Raw genomic sequence first — 18,152 nt, forward strand, 5'->3', positions numbered from 1 at the left:
TATATAGAAACACACAATTTAGACAACTCAAAAACGTGGATACTAACAAGAAGATCAATGAAATGAGATTAAAAATCAAATCAAATATATATTTATGAGGCTACTTTTAATCATAAGGCATCCAGGATTCTTAGTAGACTAATAGTGATGACCGTAAAATGGAGGCTGTGTTCTGTGTGTCATGGTGTGTTTCATGCTGTGTTTTTTATTCAGGATTCCTCAGTGCTTTAAATTTTTTCATTGAAACTGAAGTGTCATGGCAGAGTTTCAAACATAGGGGGCGTAGTAGTTCCATTCTTAAACTCTCCAGGCACGTTGGTGTGTAGACTGAACAAACTTTAAGCCTCGTGTACAGATGAACTTATCTTTACCAGCCCTTCTCTTACAGGCTAAAGCTTCACGTATTGAAATAAAACACATATGGGTGAATTCTGACCACCAACAACAGCACATTAAGATGATTATGATTTGTGTGCAAAAAACAAAGTGAAAGAATATGACCTGATGACCAAGAGGAGGAATTCACCTTCCACATCGTTCAGTACGAAACGTGTTTTCTGCAGCGTGTAATTTAATGTCTTGCTCTATGACACTTCCATAAGGTGGATGCCTGCTGTCCATGGGATGATAGAATAATATTCCTATCCCAGCCTCAAAACTATTTTTATTTTGCCATTAAATTAAAGAGAATCAGCATCAGTATCAGAATTATTTTCTTGGCCAAGTATATTTTCCACATACAGGATTTTGACATGGTGTGGTTGGTGCATAGGATATAAAATAACAATATATATCAGTAGACAAAGCATTAACTGAAAATTGGCAAAAGAGCAAATATTAACATATAGCGAAAAATAAAAATAAGAGACCAATGTTTTATGAAATAGAACAACAAGTTATTTGGGCAAGTGCGGTACTAAGGTGCAACGATTTGTAATTAGGGACACAATAAAAGACACTGCTTAGACAACACAGAACACTCCATGTGTTGGACAAAATCACAGTAGATCACCATTTTGTTTGAAGTGTTAATTTGAAGCTGGAATTTCTAAAATATGTATCTTCTTTGGAGATCCAGGACAGTTTCAGTCGGTCTGCCGGAGTAGTAGTCATTCAATTGGGCAGAAGCTGATGAACATGAGCTGATGAACTTTAGCAAGATAATGGGTCAGTGATAAATCTCCTACTTTAACACATTAATACAGAGACATTGTGAGTTGTTCCAATGGAAAAAATGAGTGCCAAATTAAAAGGAAATGATAAAAACTTTATGGATCTAAACATGGAGAGCCACTTCATGCTTAAATTAAACTAGAGCAACTGTCTCACTGACAACTTTGTGTGCAACTTTATTATGACTTGTTTACCCTTACCGCCATCCCATGAGCCCTTGCATCCCTGAGGGTCAACAACACAGGGCTTCTTAGTGTAACCTGCTAAATATTTATAAAGATAATATTTACCAAAATAATAATAACAAAATACCACACATCTCAGAAGCAGATTAGCTTGCACACGGTGGTAATGTATGTAGCCCACACCAACACAATGGTCACACTGGGATCTATATTTTACAAACAAAAAGTCATGATAAAAACGTACAATTTAGAAAAACAGAGGACAGTGAGATTAGTGAGATTCAGTGAGATTGTAACTGTGCTGTGTTAAAAAGCTGCAGACTTGTGATGAGATGTGTGATGATCTCATCACCTGTGCAGCCTGGTTTTTGGTTCCTGACAGTTCGGTTGTATTTTTAGATTTGATGGCTTGGCCCTCTTCCTTCTTTAGATTATTCTGTAACAGGATTATCGATTCACTGTGTGTGTGTGTGTGTGTGTGTGTGTGTGTGTGTGTGTGTGTGTGTGTGTGTGTGTGTGTGTGTTTGTGTGTGTGTGTCAGTGTCCATGTGTGTGTGTGCATGTGTATGTGTGCCATACTGTGTATGTGTGCATGCATGTGTGATAAATGTTTTGAGTTTGTTTACACATTTTTTGTTGTGCTCATCCCAAACCAACCCCCCCCACCCACTCCTGAATGTACTCTCCTCTCACCAGCCTCGTCTGCACAATGGAGTGGTCTCTGAGTTTTGCTGCTAATGACCATGTAGCTGTAACAAAAGACTGAGCTCTGTGCCTTTAATGTTGTCAAGTGTAGTGATAATAATCACACACGGAGCGCAAAGGGCCCCCCCCCCCCCCCGTGAACTTCAATGTGTGTCTGAGCGAGCCTATAGAAATGTAGCACATCAGACACACAACATAGTTCTGCAAGTGTGAAGGAAGCACCCCCTCCACCACACACACACACACACACACACACACACACACACACACACACACACACACACACACACACACACACACACACACACACACACACACACACACACTTTGTCTGTCTGTCTATCTGTCTCCTTCACACAGACACACCCACATAAGACTGGCGCCAACGACCAAATCCCCCCTCATGCCCCCCCTTTAACTGACCTCTAATTATGTCATGCGAAAAAGCTGTGTCCCATTGAAAAGCTCTCTTAATCAAACCCAATTAATTCCGCTGTTTTCCCTTATTATCCTTTGCAAGGAACGCGTCTTTCCAATAAGACTGTTAACTCCAGCCTTGGCCCTTTCAGATCTACTGGGGTGCAGGAGCGAAATAATAGACTGCACAATTAATCAATTAGTCAGTACGGCCTCAGTTGTTCTTATTGAACACAGGAACCGTGGAGCAGAGCGGTGCAGTGGCTCTGGGCTCCCTCCAAATCTTCCTTAGCTACTTTTAACTTGAAATACGTGCATCCTCAACTCTGTGACCTTTAGAGTTAGACTATATGGGAAATTATACTAGAGTTGCTCACCTCATGATATTGCATCATTATTGATCAGTTTCTTTTCTGCTCTTATGATTCTCCTATAATTCCTATAGGCACCTGTAAATGTCTCCACTTTCTTGCAGAATTGTGTTCAGTGTCGTGGGGCTGGTCTAAGGTCAGTGATTGTCATCAGATTTCATGATGATTAAAAAACAAATTCAGAGTAACAGAGAATAGAGTAGCTTACACAAATGATACATGGTGCAGAAGTGCAGGAGAACATGCATTTTTTATAACAATAATAATAAATAAAGTGTCTCATATCAGACCAAATCTTTAGGTCATCAAGCTTCATTCAATCTCAAGTAAAGTGCAGTCAAGGTACATTTGCTGAAGAAGGGTATATAGATTCAGCCAAAATCTGCAGGAATAGCTGAATAGCCACATGTTGAGTTCAGAATATTTATCACATTTACTCCAGTATGTTCCAGGGTCAAGAACAATTTCAATGTGCAAGTGTCAAGGCTTTACTCTGCATATGTTTTGATTATGTGTAGCCTTATGCCTCTGGTACCTGAAAGGCTCAAGGTTGGTTCTGCTTAATGCAACAATCACCTCATTGTGATGTTAAGAGAAAGAATAAGGTTGAGTATCAGACTTTTGCATTTTATCCCCTAATAACTCTGTATTTTTCCCAACCATTTTTATTCAACAAGAAACTGATTGACTTGCTGCACAGTACAGATTTCCACATAAAATCTGGTAATGTTTTGGAAGAGCACATGGAGAGTTGAAGGAATCAGCTTCGGGACTTGTTAGAGACTGACTTTTAAAAATGCCTCTTCAATTGTATGTGGTTCATGTTTGAATCCATTTTTGATTGTGTCTCCATCAGAACTTCTCTTTCAACTTGACGTGCTGTTGCTCTTTTTCCCATGCTTTTCATTGTGCCCTGCACTCTGGCTCAACGCATGCCTACCCCGGCCCCTGGCTGTGGCCATAGCCCCGACTTGGCCCCGACTGAGCAGTGCCAAGCTGTCCAGCAGTTAGTTAGTGTCTCTTCAGGCCCAGCTCGGCCCGGCCTGGCCTGGGTACTAATCCCCGGGGCTGTCAGAGGACCCCGCTCTGAACTCATCCTGCAACACAGGAAAACGCTCTAATTGGGGGATTTTCTACATCATTAACCCTGATGAGCAGCCACCCCACCCTCCCTCCCTCTCTCTCTCTCTCTCTCTCTCTCTCTCTTCCTCTCCACTCTTACTTCTCCTTGCTCTCCCATTCCGTCTCCCTCACTTTACTGCAGCTTAATCTCTCTCTTAATGTTTCTCTTTTTACTTTCTCTCACTCTGACTTCCTCACATTCTCTGTCTCTCCTTTCATCTTCACAACTCCAGAGCATTTTTTTCTTTATCCTACAGTGGTAGAGTTGTTGAAAACACCAGGGAAGATACAACCTCATCAACTTGAATCAACATGTAAAAGTATTGAAGGGCCAAAAGTTTCTATGATTATCCCTGGGATGTAAGTTCCAATATTTCTTTCTTGTTGTCCTCCTTCTCAAATCAAGTTCTGTCTTGTGAGTCATAACTGATTTTATTTTTGTTTCATGTCAACACCTGCCCTCAATATAGCACCGATACATTTAACTCAAAATAACTACTTGTGAGTGTTGAAAACCCATAAAAAGCTCATTTAAACATTTGCCTAAATGATAAAAGACTCTTTTAACCATTTTTATGAAAGAATATTCTGTCCACACAAGATAAAGGTACAGGTTGCTGGAAGTGTCTTTACAAAATATGTTATTGTGTACGAAAATATTGAAAAAAATCTATAGATGCCAAATTAAATGATTGGAAGAATAGACTCAACTTGAGAAACAAGGTATTCGAGAGGCAATTTGGGAATCAGCATAATAATCTCTCATCCAGATGTTTAGAAGAGGTGTCTTTGGCATCTAGAAATGACTCCAGATCATTGCTGTTGTTTATTCAACTTCTGTGCTTTGTTTTGGGTATTTATGTTTGGGATATAATTGGATGCTCAGCTCTCCATCTCAAATTGTAAAACTGGAGCTCAACAACAACAACACAACACTGACAAAATATGTCTCTGTTATTTCCACTACAGCTTCTCCATATGGTCCCAGAAGTGAGGTACGTCCATCTGTCCAGGAAAGTGATTCACACGCTGAGGAGAGCAGCCAGCACGGCGGCACCGGTCACTCTGTGAACATGTGTTGCAGCGGCTCAGCCTGCCGGCCTGCCCGCCTGCCTGGGGGCAATTAGGGAGCCGGGCCCTGTGGTCAGAGGCCCCCCTGGGAAGCGCTGATTGATTGGAGTCTCATCTTCCTAACAGGCTGGCACCCTGCCACCAAACCATGGAAAAGCAGGGAGGATTGGGAGGGGTAGAAAAAAGAAAGAGCTCTTATACGACAGAGAGACGAAGTACAAGTAGGAAAAGAGAGAAAAATGTCTCTGCCCGTGCATGTCAGATGATAACGATTATATTGTAGTAATCTTGGATTGCTCTTTAGACTTAGTGAGGTGAAGAAAAAAAACAGTGACCACGTGGGAATGGGTGCACAGGTCAACATGAAAGCACTGCAGTGAGAAAACAGAGATACGGCTTCTATCAAACTATATTTATTTTCAGATTGTCATTCTTTCCAGAATATGGACATCGATGATCCAGAAAAAATCCAAAAAGAAAGAAAATAATGAAATCACTAAGACAGATATAACTACGACATGTAAGAAAACAACCATAGGAAACAATATTCTGTGCATTTTCACATAAAAAAAAACAAATCAAAACTGGGATCTAGTGCAGTTTTGTCCATTATCTAAACTTTGGCTTATTCTTTGTCCAAAAATCACATATGTAGCATCCTAGAGAAGCTCTTAGTGTGCAAGGTAATCCTTATTTCCTCCGGGGTCCTGGCATCTTCAAGCAGGGGGTCTAAACATCACTAACAAACAACAATAAACAACAAACAAACTACATGATGACTGATCATGAGCAGCCGATGTAAGGCTGTGTTTTCCCTCTCTAAACAGGACTTTTCAATCAACCAGAAATGACCAAATGTTGTTTTCTTTGTCGCTGCATTCACGACTTCCCGTCAGAACAATTTTCAAATCATATTAAAGTGAAATATCACAACCATATAATGGGAATTTATGGGGGGAATGGGTCTCCTTTAAAAACTATACATATCAAAAATAAAGAGGATTCTGAAATTGCACTTTAAGATGAAGGAGTCTCTCCTTCTCTTCCAAATCCAAGTCGAAAAAGTTACCGATCAACTTTTCTTGGCATGTTCAGTTCTGTGAGACGCTCTGAATCATAAACATCCTGATACATTGAGCTCAAAAGAAACAAACTGTGTCTGTACCTTGAGCATAATTAGAGGTTATGTCTGTAACAGATGGTCCACAACCAATATAGTGTCACTAATGAGCGTAGCAGCTACGATCCATGTTTCTCCTCCTGTGATTGAGAGAGAACCATTTTCCATGAAAAATGGTTACAAGGGCCTATTTAGTGCAGCCTGAGACCGTTTCCAACCCCCCCCTCCTCATTTTCAGACAAAGAGGATGCACTTGGATCAATTGTGCTGAACAAAGACGAAACTATGTGGGGTGACGCATCACACAGGGCTCTTTCTGCTGCCCCGCACGTACACGCAGCCACCCAACTCTGAACTGCCAACAGGTTTTCTCCTCCAACAGCCACTCAAGCAAAAAAAAAGAGGGTTGCTCCTCTCACCAGCCTCCCTCTTTTCCTTCCTTCCTCCCCTCGTTCATTAAAGCATCTCGGCAGAAAAAGATTATCATCGTGCAGGATTGTTTCTTTTCTTTTTTTTTTGGTATATTATCTGCAGCTCTGGTCCTCTGTAGAAGGAGGCATCAGATCTCTGATTCTTGTTTCCTGCCACACAAATATGTTTTTTAGACTTAATGGCGCCGTGAATGGCGTCCCTGTACATTGAGAACTATGAGCTGTCATTTTCCTCCAGTCATACCAGGGTATCTATGAGCTTCAGGTTCAAATACCTAAACCATACTGTAAGTGGGAGATGAACTGAAAACCAGTCAAATAGCTGCTAGAAATCAACAGTTCACTTGCAGTCACAGTCATGTGTCTCAGTGTGTGGATTTTCCTGAAAAAGCTGCTCTCGCATTAAAATGAGACTGAAAGTTCATTCACAAAATTCGCAGAGACTCTGATCAGCTGACCCATGAAAATTCGACAATTGGATTAATTAGTAAAAACACAAACTGGCTGATGAAAATGGGAAAAGTAAAGAAGGTATGACAGAATGTGATGCGTTGTCCCACTCAGTCAATCTGAGGGTTGAAAATGATCTCAGAAAGAGTGCTGAGAAGAATTTAAACAACTACAGCAGTGCCTCGTTTAGGAGATTTTCATATTTTGACATGTCTTACATATAAGTTCAAAGTATGATTTCCCCACCGGCCAATATCAGCATACAAACTGAGTATGGGTCGACCATTGAGGTGGAGCATGTCTGTAGTTTCTTATAAAACATGGTTGATATGGAAATAAAATTGCGCAGGGTGCAAATTTCGTTTTGAGAAACTGCCACGAAGAAGACATTTGCCGACAATTTACAGCACCCAAAGCATCAGTAACTCCTCTGCTTCATGTCCTTGAGATGAGAAAAACTGAAAAACAATATAAGAAAGTTCAAACTAAACGTCTCAAAGTCTTCAGAGCTCAAAATCCTTTTCATCTGCTCTGTGGGTGACACCTTTCCAACACTGTACTCAATGTTTGTCACCCTGATACCCAAGAATTGTTTTTATTAATCATCTCCTTTTCCCAGTGTCTCTCACACAGGTTGCCAGGTTTGTTGGTCACATGGGTTGCCAGGTCTTGTCCATAGACTGGATGTGTTCTTTTGCTTTCATTCTCAGTACAGCGATGCTCGAGCTGCGCTGCTCCACGTCCTCCAGAGGGTATTTCTCGGGGTACTGTGCTTGACACTGGTAAGGAGGCGGAGCCATACTCTGCATCCCCTGACCCATGGATGGATGAGGATGAGAGTGCGGATGAGAGTGAGGATGAGAGTGAGGATGAGGATGAGGAGGATGGGGATTGGAGTTGAGGAAGCCGTGGCTGGGGTAGCTGGGCTGGAGGCCTTGAGGTGGACCCATGAACCCGGGGATGCTGTGGACCGGCGTGGCACTGGACAGGGGAGAGGTCAGCCAGGGGTCCAAGGGGAGGGAGTTGGCCATCGGACCCATGCTGTGAACTGGTGCTTGGCGGTTGAAGGACAGCATGGGAGAGTCGTGGAGCTTCATAGTGCTGGCGTCCATTTTTTCCTGCCGACGCCACTTAGCTCTGCGGTTCTGGAACCAGACCTGGACCAGGACAAAATCAAAATGATATTACCATGATAGAAAGGAGAAATGCATTCTGGGTGTCATGGAAGGACAGTCAGTATGTGTTTAAATATGTTCTCAATAAATAAGTTTGTTGTTGGAAGCCAGCCGCAGGTGCATCCACGCTATTGTCCAATATAGTGTTAAATAAAAACATCCTCTGACATTATTGGACTTTTTTGTTCACACATTGTTTCTGTTTCGTATGTGACGCAATCCCCATAACAACTGACCAAACCACAACCCCCATGATCACATGGTGATTTGGCTGGAAGGTCAGGGAATTTTCAGTGGGTAAACTCTCCTTTTGTTCTGCTTTGTATTTAGTTTCTACCGTCCATCATCAGTTGCAGTTGCTGTGTGCCAGTCTTTAAGATGCCATTCAGTCTTAAGCCTTAGGTAATCTAAAGAGGGCCCTGCCTGCAGTTGAGCCCTGCACCTACTTGGCTATTCACCTCCATGACATCAGGACTATGTATGTTTTAAACACTTGGAAACACTCATTGAAGTTACGTAACTTCTAGTGCAATCTCCTCACCGGAACTATGACCAACCAAAGCCCAACGGCTTTCCACTTTACGTAAGAGCACCTCACATTATTAAACACCACTTTAACTCTTATGATAAACTGTCAACTGTCAACATAGTGCAATAGAACCCTCATATAAGAGAAAACAATATAAAAATGAAATTCAACCTTAAAAATAGGCCGTGAATATTATAAATGTAAATAAAAAAAATAATTGTGTTTATGAATGAAAAGAGGTTAATAATTCTCCGGCCAAATGATCTCTGTGATGTTGACCGTGAAAACTTAAAACTTGCTGTATACACTCTGATGTGGTGGTTTCTCGTACCTGAACTCGGACCTCAGGCAGGTTCACCTTCATGGCCAGCTCCTCTCGGCTGTACACGTCTGGGTAGTGGGACTTCTCGAAGGCACGCTCCAGCTCATGCAGCTGGTAAGTGGTGAATGTGGTGCGGTTGCGCCTGTGCTTCTTCTTGGGCTGCTCTTCCTTGCAGAGCTCCGGAGACTTGCCGTCGTCACTGTCGACGCTCTTCCTCGCCTCACTCAGTTCGTCATCGCACTTATTTGTGAATAAGCCAGTGTCTGTTCAGCAAAGGAGACAAATAAATCAGGAGTGGGTATTTCATTTATATGTAGTTTTTAACAATCTACCCAGTATTCTTTATTTGTAGGTGCTAAAATCCAGAGGAAAGTAAAAACTGAATGGGTAGTTAATATTAAGAACGTAGTGCCCACTTTCCAGTAGAGCAAACATTAGTTTGACACCTGCAACAATAGGCTACTGTAGGTCAGTGAAGCAAGCAATCCCCTGAACTTCAATGAAGCTCAAAAACATTCCTAATCGGATTAAAGAAAAAGAAAAGAAGAAAAAGTGTTTTCCAGGGTTTATCTTCTGAAACAGTAAACTGTGTTTAGAAAGACATTCAAAAACATTTAAAAAGAGTTCTTTGAACTCACCGGCAAATCACATTGTTATAATAAACTACTTCAGTAAGATGTATAGTTTTAGTTCAAGTGCAAGTGAAACCCGTCACCATGTGATGGCACCAGCCAGTGACAAGCAACTGTCCACGGATGCTACAACACTTTTACTGCAACTCAACTCCTCATCATCATTCCAGGAAAAAAACTCCCTCAGACGTCTGTTCTATTTCTCCCATGAATATCTAACCTTCAATAACATCTTTTGTATATCAAGATGTGTGACACTTTACATCAAGATATCACCACCTTTGGTGTTAAACACAGCCAAATTATTTTTGATTTGGAGTTGTGCATCTGTCCACCCGTTGAATCAAAGTTCAATAGTCACTCTCTTTTAGCTCTGGGTTTGTTCTCCATCTTTAAAATAAACCCACTAGTTGCTAAGTTGGTTCGTAGCTTGATGCCTAGCAGGGGCTGTGTGGTGGGGTTTTACACTTTCGCTGAAAGCAGCTGCCTGATGATAGTCAAAACTGATGCTACGACTTCAGTTCAAATGCATCGGGGGAAAAAAAGTTGTAGTTTTTATGTTTGCATCAAGTTACTGCTCCTACAGTCGATGATGAACCTACATGTTTGACCAGAGTAAGGTTAAAGGTCAAACTACTCATTATGGTCGTTGGTAGGTGAGGTTTTGTCCTCATCATTGTTCCCTGCATGTTGACGAGACCTTCGGACCTTCACTGTCCTTTCACTGCTGCAGCGAAACAACTGCCAGTGTATGTATGTAAATGTGAGCTTGTTTCTGTTAATAGGATGTGGTGAAGGAGAGAAAGGAGGGGGTCACTGTGGCCTTTCAACTGGCAAACGGGAGCAGAGGCGAAGGCAGAGCAGGGATTTTCGGGGGTTCATTTATCCACCTCTCATTAAGCAGCTATGACAAAGGCCAGGCTCTGACAAAGGCAGAGGTCAGGTCTGGTTCAGTGACCAGCTCTTGGCCTGTCAGCCCATCACAGTCGCCAGTCTGAAGGCTGCCCACTGTTTATCAGCCAGCAGAACATCTCAGTACAGAGAGGGGGGGGCGACTGACACCGAACTCTGAAAAGTTGCTCATTCGGGGGGAACTGGGCTGACTTCACTGGATAGCTACACACAAAAGGGTGATGTCATCGGTGTTGATGTACCTTAATAATCAAGTAAACTAACATCCGCCTGGATCCAGCTACTCATTTTAATCACTCATGTCCATCTCCGGCCGATGGACATTATCAGATTTTTCTTGTTCCTGCCACAAAATCACCAACCCACTGCCAGGTTCTGCATTTGGAAATATTTTCTGATTAAACGCGATAAATTTGATCCTGAGATGGAATGATAACAACAGCACCCGAATGAACTACTGTACAATCTAATCTGCACGGAAGAGAAGATTAGGGGAATTCCACAAGGGGATGGGATTGTGCTCTGGGACATAAACCCCCCTACACCATCTTGTTCTGTGATTTATCTCTCAATCTCAGCCGGCCGCACTTCACACAGCAAATGCAACCGGCTCTGCCTGGCAACAGTGTGTAACGCATGGATCCTGAATCTGACGGTTCGAGCTTTGAAATGGATGCAAATGGCATGGAAATGCTCCACCAACATACAAAATACAACTGTACTGGAAGTGCTGCATTTAAATGGGTCAGATTTTTTAAATTTATTAGTTGCACTGTCTAACAAACAAAGGCTAAAGCAATAAATGAAAATGTGTATCTGCATTTCTGGGTGATTTATGGATACTGCTCAATCTGTTTTTGTTTCATCTATAAGTTTTAAAGAAAGTTTTTAAATGTGTGCTGAACCTGTTTTACATGCAGTCTGATACCTTTCCTCATCTTTTTGTGAAGAAGCATCAGGGCCTAGATATTTAAGTTTATATGATTTAAGATGACCGACACATTCGGGTTCTTGCTTGCACCATTAAAAACTGAATCTGTGGTTTAGTCAGTGGTCCAAGTTTTTTTAGGATTTATGATCTTTGCTCATAAGTTTCAATAACTTGCTTTGTTGCAGTAAAATTATTTAAATCTCACCCGGCTTTCAAAGACCAGAGGGGCCCCTGTATGATCAATACTCTGAACCATTGCCAATGACTTGGATTGAAACTAATAAGTGTCCTATAGAAAACTCTGCTTTGTCCGAATGGAAGTCAGCATCATCCTCATCCTCAGCCTGACTCACCGTGGTACTGCTGCTGCTCTGTGCTGCCATTTCTCAAAGAGACCAGGTGCCCGCTGTAGGACGGGTGTGATGAGGGTTCCTGCAGCTTCCCATTGGACTCCACCAGGCCCTCTATGTCCACTTTATGGGGTCCAGGGGCCCCAGCAGGACTGAGCAGGGGGTCCTGGTCTTTGCTGAAACCGAGAATGACATCGATGCTGTGGACGCGGCCCCCTGCAGCGAAGCCCCCACCTTTGCCCATCTCGTGGAAGTTGCTGGGCGAGAGGCAGCTGTCGTCCACCATGCTCATGGTATCCAGGGATAAATGCATCAGAGCGTCTGGGCACTCACCTGGCCTGAGGTCAGAGGAAAGGGGCTTAAATGAAAGACTGAACGTACTGTAAAAGGTCAGCAACAGCCAGGTCACCTGGGATGACTGTTCATGCTTCCATCTATCTGAACCTGTTTAAACCCAGCATAATCGCAGGGGGTCGAGAGGCTCTCTCTCAGACTCAGTCAGTGTGTAATTCAAAATGTGCTGAAGGAAACTAAACGCACACGAGTTACAAATGAATTATCACTTTTGTATTGAGCGGTCACTGCAGCTTTAAATATTAATGTGAGTTAACTTCATTATTAGACATAAACTTTTTAATTTTCCTAGAGTAAAACCAAAACCCTACTACACATAAAAGCAAACACAGATGCAATATTCTTGAGTCTCTCTATTAGAATGTTATTGTAAATAATTTATTTGATTATTATACTAATAGTATCGCTTATTTCTATCACTTTTCATGCTGTGAACTTGTAACAAATATAATTAGGATCCAAATCTTTTTGGGAACAGCAACTATGGAGTTATCTGCAGTTATTTAGTTTCATATGCATTTCATTCACAGCTAATGTTAACTTTGAATAAATTAGTTTCTGAAACAATACATTACGAAAAAATAGGAGAAAATTAACTGCAGAGGAAAATTCTGGCACACTAGGTGCATTTTGCTGATGTTAATTAAGATGCACTGTCTCTAATTGATGAACATTATATATAGCGAGTAAGTGAAGTAAATGAAGGAGTTGGAATTGCAAAGATTGTGCACAGAATAGATTCAGTAATAATTTATGTATTAATTGTGTTCCGTCATGCTCATTCTAAGAGCAGCAGGAGTATTTGGAGTTGTAGTAAAAAGCCCTAAAGTCCTGAGCATCAGTGTTTGTATGTTAAGTCCAGTTTCCCTGATTTGCTTGCTGAGCTCATTTTTCCGGATGCAAGCATCTTCAGTATGTACATGCAAACACAGTTGAACTCCAGCTTGAGTGAAAGTAGAATAAAAACAGATCCTACCTCTTGGAAGTAAATACGCTGAAGTATTGAAGCTGCTGGTGCCAGTCCTCCACCTGTTCCCCCTCCAACTTCACTCCTCCACAGATCCGCTATGCGCTCCGCTCACCTTGCATCTCTCTCTAAATAATTTCTCTGTATTGGACAAACAGTCCTGACGACAACATCAACAACAACAACAAAAAAACCACACTGCAATAAAGTGCAGGTAAATCAAAGCAGCCCACTGCAGAGGACGGTCAACACACGAGCCGAGCACTCCAGCTCAGAGAGGAGAGAGAAAGAGGAGGCAGACACAGAGGGAGAGGTGGACAAAGCTGAGGGGGGGCGTAGGAGGTGAAACGAGGGGATTAGGAAAGGGTTGTTAATTGGGATCCTTCCCCTTTAAGAGTGATTGGCAGCTGTTTTCTGCTCAAGTAATTGTTTTAAATGTCGTTTTCCATTCACCCCCACAGGAGGAGGCCCGGCCTAATGATTCCCCGACAAGACTTCCTTTCATAATTTTTTGTTTGGTTGTAAAGACAAAAAGAAAAAAAAACATTGGGGTTTTCACCGAGCAAAGCAAACCTCCCGGTGTTATTGTGTGGAACTACATGAAAAGGGAAACTTTGTAATGATAATACATGAGCTGAAATCCAGTCTAAAAATACGGATTATCTTCATATAACAAGCTGATGAAAGACCTGTTGATTTAAAAGGGCAACGAATATATGTGATTGAACCGATCCAGGAAAAGGTTTTGTTCTTAAATGTAGTTCCTTTAATAATAAAACAAGTTACAGAGGGAGAATGACATCTATCTTCAGAAATGTTTTATTTTGTGTTACACTTTTGCATGAAATGTCTGGATTGAATCTCTGTCTACTCTGACATGACACAATGCCATAGTGAGGAATCTTGTTTGTCAACTGCAAACTTGTTATCAACAAGTCAATTGTTGAGGTGTAGAAGAGAATACAAAACGATTAAATAGATATTCGCTTTGAAATGATTGACTTAACAAACTACGTTTGAAAGAAAAAGTATGAATCCTCATCTCTGCTTGAGATCAAACTACATGAGACGATACTAGCTCAACGAAGTTGAATCTCCAACCAAACCAAAGTAGTGGTGATGCATTGTGGATAATGTAGGCACCAGGTTTTAAGAAGAAATAAGATTTTGTGGAATGATAACAGACTGATTCTGATTCTGGTCCTGCCAAGTAAATTTTACACCTTTTATTATTTAATTCTTCTTGGGTCTAAAGAAGAATTAAACTGAGATAAACTGAGTTAAATCATTTTATTACTCTCAACCATTGAAAAACCACTGTGCGTCCATATCCAGGCCAGTATATAAAGACACATTGTGTTTTTTAACTGGTGGGCTGGTGTATACTGTCACTGAAGTACTGCCACAGTAGCTCGTAGTTATTTTAATAGAAGAGAGTGAAAGAAAGTACTTGGAGGATATGTTGTCAGGTTGTAACAGAGGAAAATCTTATCAGAGTCACGATTTGCATAGTACAATAAATTGACTCAATTGTCTTTTGTTTAGTTAAATAATTTAATTTAATTACCACCTGAATTTCAAAGGTGAAAACCAGTGTGTAATACAATATGAACACACAATATAGTGCCAATGACCGACAGTCTTGTTAAAGATGACTCTTGTAGTCAACAAGCTTAGGGAGTAATGATCACTCATTCACCCCCTCATGATCGTGTTAATACATTTCTGTCCCTCAGCTCTGCCTCTGTTTTTATAATTGAGCATAAATTGGTTAAAAAGGAGCAGTGTAGTTATCAAGCTGCTTAGTTTTATCAGATGACAATGTAAGTCCCCCTGATCCTATTAGCGGTAAAAAGCCGCTAATGTGTAAATGCGCAGTGTCAGCTTACTGAGGGAGGTGAAGGGGGCGGAGGGAGGGAGGGAGAAAAAGAAAAGGAAGAGGGGAGGAGAGAGGAAGAGAGGGGGAGAAAAAAAAGGTGAGGTGGAGGGAAGAGTGAGGTGGTGTTACAGGGAAGGTATTCATGTGATTTACTGGCTCTCTGTCATGGAAAAGCACACACATACATACATACACACAGGCATCTCTCCTCTGTGATTGGTTCCTCTGCTGGGTGAGGCCGTGAATAAAAGTGTTGGAATTCTTTTAACATTGACGTTTGATATCACTGATGCCACCCTGCCTCCAAAGACATGTGAACGAACTGTTGGCAGAAAGGCCATGAACGCACCGCTGCTGACATCCAAATAAAAACCGTCCTACCAGTTCCAAGTTTCAAGTTTTGTTTGTCATATGCAGATCACACAGAGGAAACCTGTCAGCTCAGCAGGGCAATAGTTCAATACAATTTAAATAAAAGCAAGGTAAAAAAGGGCTTACTCTAAAAATGTCAAATGCCATACAATACAAACTAAGAATATATACATTCGAAGGTGCTTGAACTGTATGGACTTTGTGTGAATAGTTATTGCAGCATGTGTGTGCATCAGTTCACATTTCAAAATAAAGTGCAAACAGGCAGGAAGTAGCTTGTGCTATAGAAGCCTTTTCTATTGTTAAAGCCTAGAATTAAATTAAAAGGAATCAATAAATCCTCTTGTTTAACAAAGTTAAATCAACATTTTTGACTCAGTTGACAGAAAAACACCCTCATGCACACTCTAAACGTACAAATGCAAACATTTCCCTTTTAAAAACATTGTGATTCCAATTTTACTGTCAGACGTTTAACGTTTCAATTTGGTGGAGTCGAAGGCAGGGGTACCAGTTCATCACAGGGGGGACAAACAATCCTTCACTCTTACATTCACACATCAGGGTCAGTGTAGAGAGGCTAACATTAACACTGAGCACCTGGAGAAAACCTGGACAGACACTGGGAGAACAGGGTAATCAGATCCTCCATCATGGCTTAGAGGTCATGGACTAAGTTCTATGATGACCCTATGGTTAGCTCTTTAAAGCTAATGGCATCTCATGACTAAAGCCCCAAGTTTGGGAAAATATTGTTTGTGAGGTGAGTACTTACTAACAAGTTAAATGACAGCAGACAGAGATGAATCCTTCTATTTCAATTGAAGCGGACATATAGAGTTAAAGTAGTGTCCCTCTGTGAGGCAGGCACCTTGGATTAGAGAGACAGGTGGCTGCTCTTTACCTTGGTTTCATGAGTTAAAGTGCCCCCCCCCCCGCGTTCTGTACAAAGTAGCAGCTTGCCATGATCATCCTTTCTTATCCTATCAGCTGATAATATGACAGCATTGTGAAAGATCTTTGCCTTGGTAAAGCTGGATCTTCCTGTTGTTGCATTATAGGAACCAGCCCACAATCAGATTATTGTACTTTGCATATTGGGTCGTTTGGAACAACCAGTGGATGACAAGGAGTTTGAATTTCCAACAGTGAAAGAGACGAGATGAGGTGAAAACTGGTCTTTTCTCTGTAATCTGCCGTAATTCCACTCTTGGTCTTGTACGGTCAGAGCTGTTCACTTGTAAGAGCCATGATGTACACTGCGTGGAGCCTGACCTACTAACCTACTGGACAGTATGTCCTGGGCTTAACATATTTCACACATAGTCCTTCATACGCTCATCCGATTGACTTCCGACTTGGCAGATGTTCTGCTGAAGATCTGAAGAAGAGCTGTCTCGACTGTGAGGGTCTCGGGATAAGTTATAACCTAGAGCCTAACTGTAACTTTCCATTTATTTTTAAGTGCACTCTTCTGTCATCATGGTGACAATCACAACCATTTGATGCATCACTTGGATTATTTATAATAATGTCACAAACCCACAGACACATTTTGAAGAGGCAATACGTAGGTGATGGGCGACACAGGAAATAAAGATGTTATATGAAAGCAGCATGTTAATGTCAGAGCTAATTTAGTCAACTTTCACTGAAGAAAAGGTGCAGATAAATAAATTATATTTCTATAAGTTAATTGCCATCACCATTGAATAAGGTATAGTACTTATTGTTTCTGACACAGAAGAAAGCATCTTCCCAGGAATGATCATCTACTCAGACCCAGCAGTATTTTAGGAAGAGCACATTATGTACTTAGGCTCAGAGAGCATGTTTTTTTCTTAACCTCAGACCTCCTTGGTTCTTAGCCTCAGACCACAATCTACTTAAAACTATAGCCACGGTAAGTGACGGTGACAGAAGAAGAATTCAATGAAAGCGGGTGAGTTTAAGGGAAAAGGTCACTTCAGCAAACTCTTGCTTGTTTTTGATATCGAATAGTTTCACGCAGGATTTCTTCCCTCCATCATTCCCAGCCTCCTGCGTGGAGTCCTCAGGACAAACTCTGTTATTCACTTACAATAAATCCTTTGCTAATCATCTCCATTCTCTTAATCTGTGTTCACATCTTGGACCTGAATCTGAATGGTTATATTCATCTCATACAGGAATGCGAGGCATTATTTATGCAAGCTTACAAAACAATATATACATTGGTTCAAAGAAGCTGCCCACATGAATATGTAGGACCCATCGAGTTGCTACCTCATAAATAAGCTTTGTTAATAAATTTAAAGGCTTGAGAATAAAAAAATTGAGCATAAAGGAGGAAGATCATAATAAATCATTCAAAGAAACATATTAATCAATCCAAGAACAAATCCCACTTTAACCTCATAGTTATTGTTTCATTGAATCTTTGTCAGACATCATAAATGCTTTTCACTCCTTCCACTGCATGGCCAGCTCTGACCTTCCCTCTAAATCTTGTCTCTCCTTAGGAGCAGCTGAAAGCAACAGCTGACGGCTCACTCTCTGTTTACCTCTGCCAGTGGATCAGCAGATTAAGTCTCACTAAGTATTAATCGAGTGAACACCTTAGACCCACTAAGAAAATCATCCCTGCTCCCCCATTAACATATGGGTACTGGTACAAAAAGCAGATCCCTACATCAGTGCTCCAA

The 18,152-nt window shown here is 41.3% G+C and overlaps 1 protein-coding gene across 1 annotated transcript; it reads right to left on the minus strand.

The window, feature by feature from the left end:
* Positions 1–5,441: 5,441 nt before the first annotated feature.
* Positions 5,442–12,209, minus strand: rx1 (retinal homeobox gene 1). The gene is made up of 3 exons (XM_053430094.1): positions 11,900–12,209; positions 9,081–9,334; positions 5,442–8,202 (listed from the first exon to the last, which is right to left on the minus strand). The coding sequence occupies exons 1-3, from the start codon at positions 12,207–12,209 to the stop codon at positions 7,696–7,698; spliced, it is 1,071 nt and encodes a 356-aa protein (XP_053286069.1). The 3' UTR covers positions 5,442–7,695.
* Between the last annotated feature and the right edge of the window lie 5,943 nt (positions 12,210–18,152).

Source organism: Pleuronectes platessa, chromosome 9, assembly GCF_947347685.1.
Source record: "Pleuronectes platessa chromosome 9, fPlePla1.1, whole genome shotgun sequence".
NCBI lineage: Eukaryota > Metazoa > Chordata > Actinopteri > Pleuronectiformes > Pleuronectidae > Pleuronectes > Pleuronectes platessa.

Bases quoted from the DNA above. Each gene is read 5' to 3' on its own strand.
- rx1 (XM_053430094.1), bottom strand. From the start codon at position 12,209: ATGCATTTATCCCTGGATACCATGAGCATGGTGGACGACAGCTGCCTC. The intron at 9,335-11,899 runs GTGAGTCAGGCT...TTTGCTGAACAG, and splicing joins AGAGCAGCAGCAGTACCACG to ACACTGGCTTATTCACAAAT. The intron at 8,203-9,080 runs GTACGAGAAACC...GTCCTGGTCCAG, and splicing joins TGCCTGAGGTCCGAGTTCAG to GTCTGGTTCCAGAACCGCAG.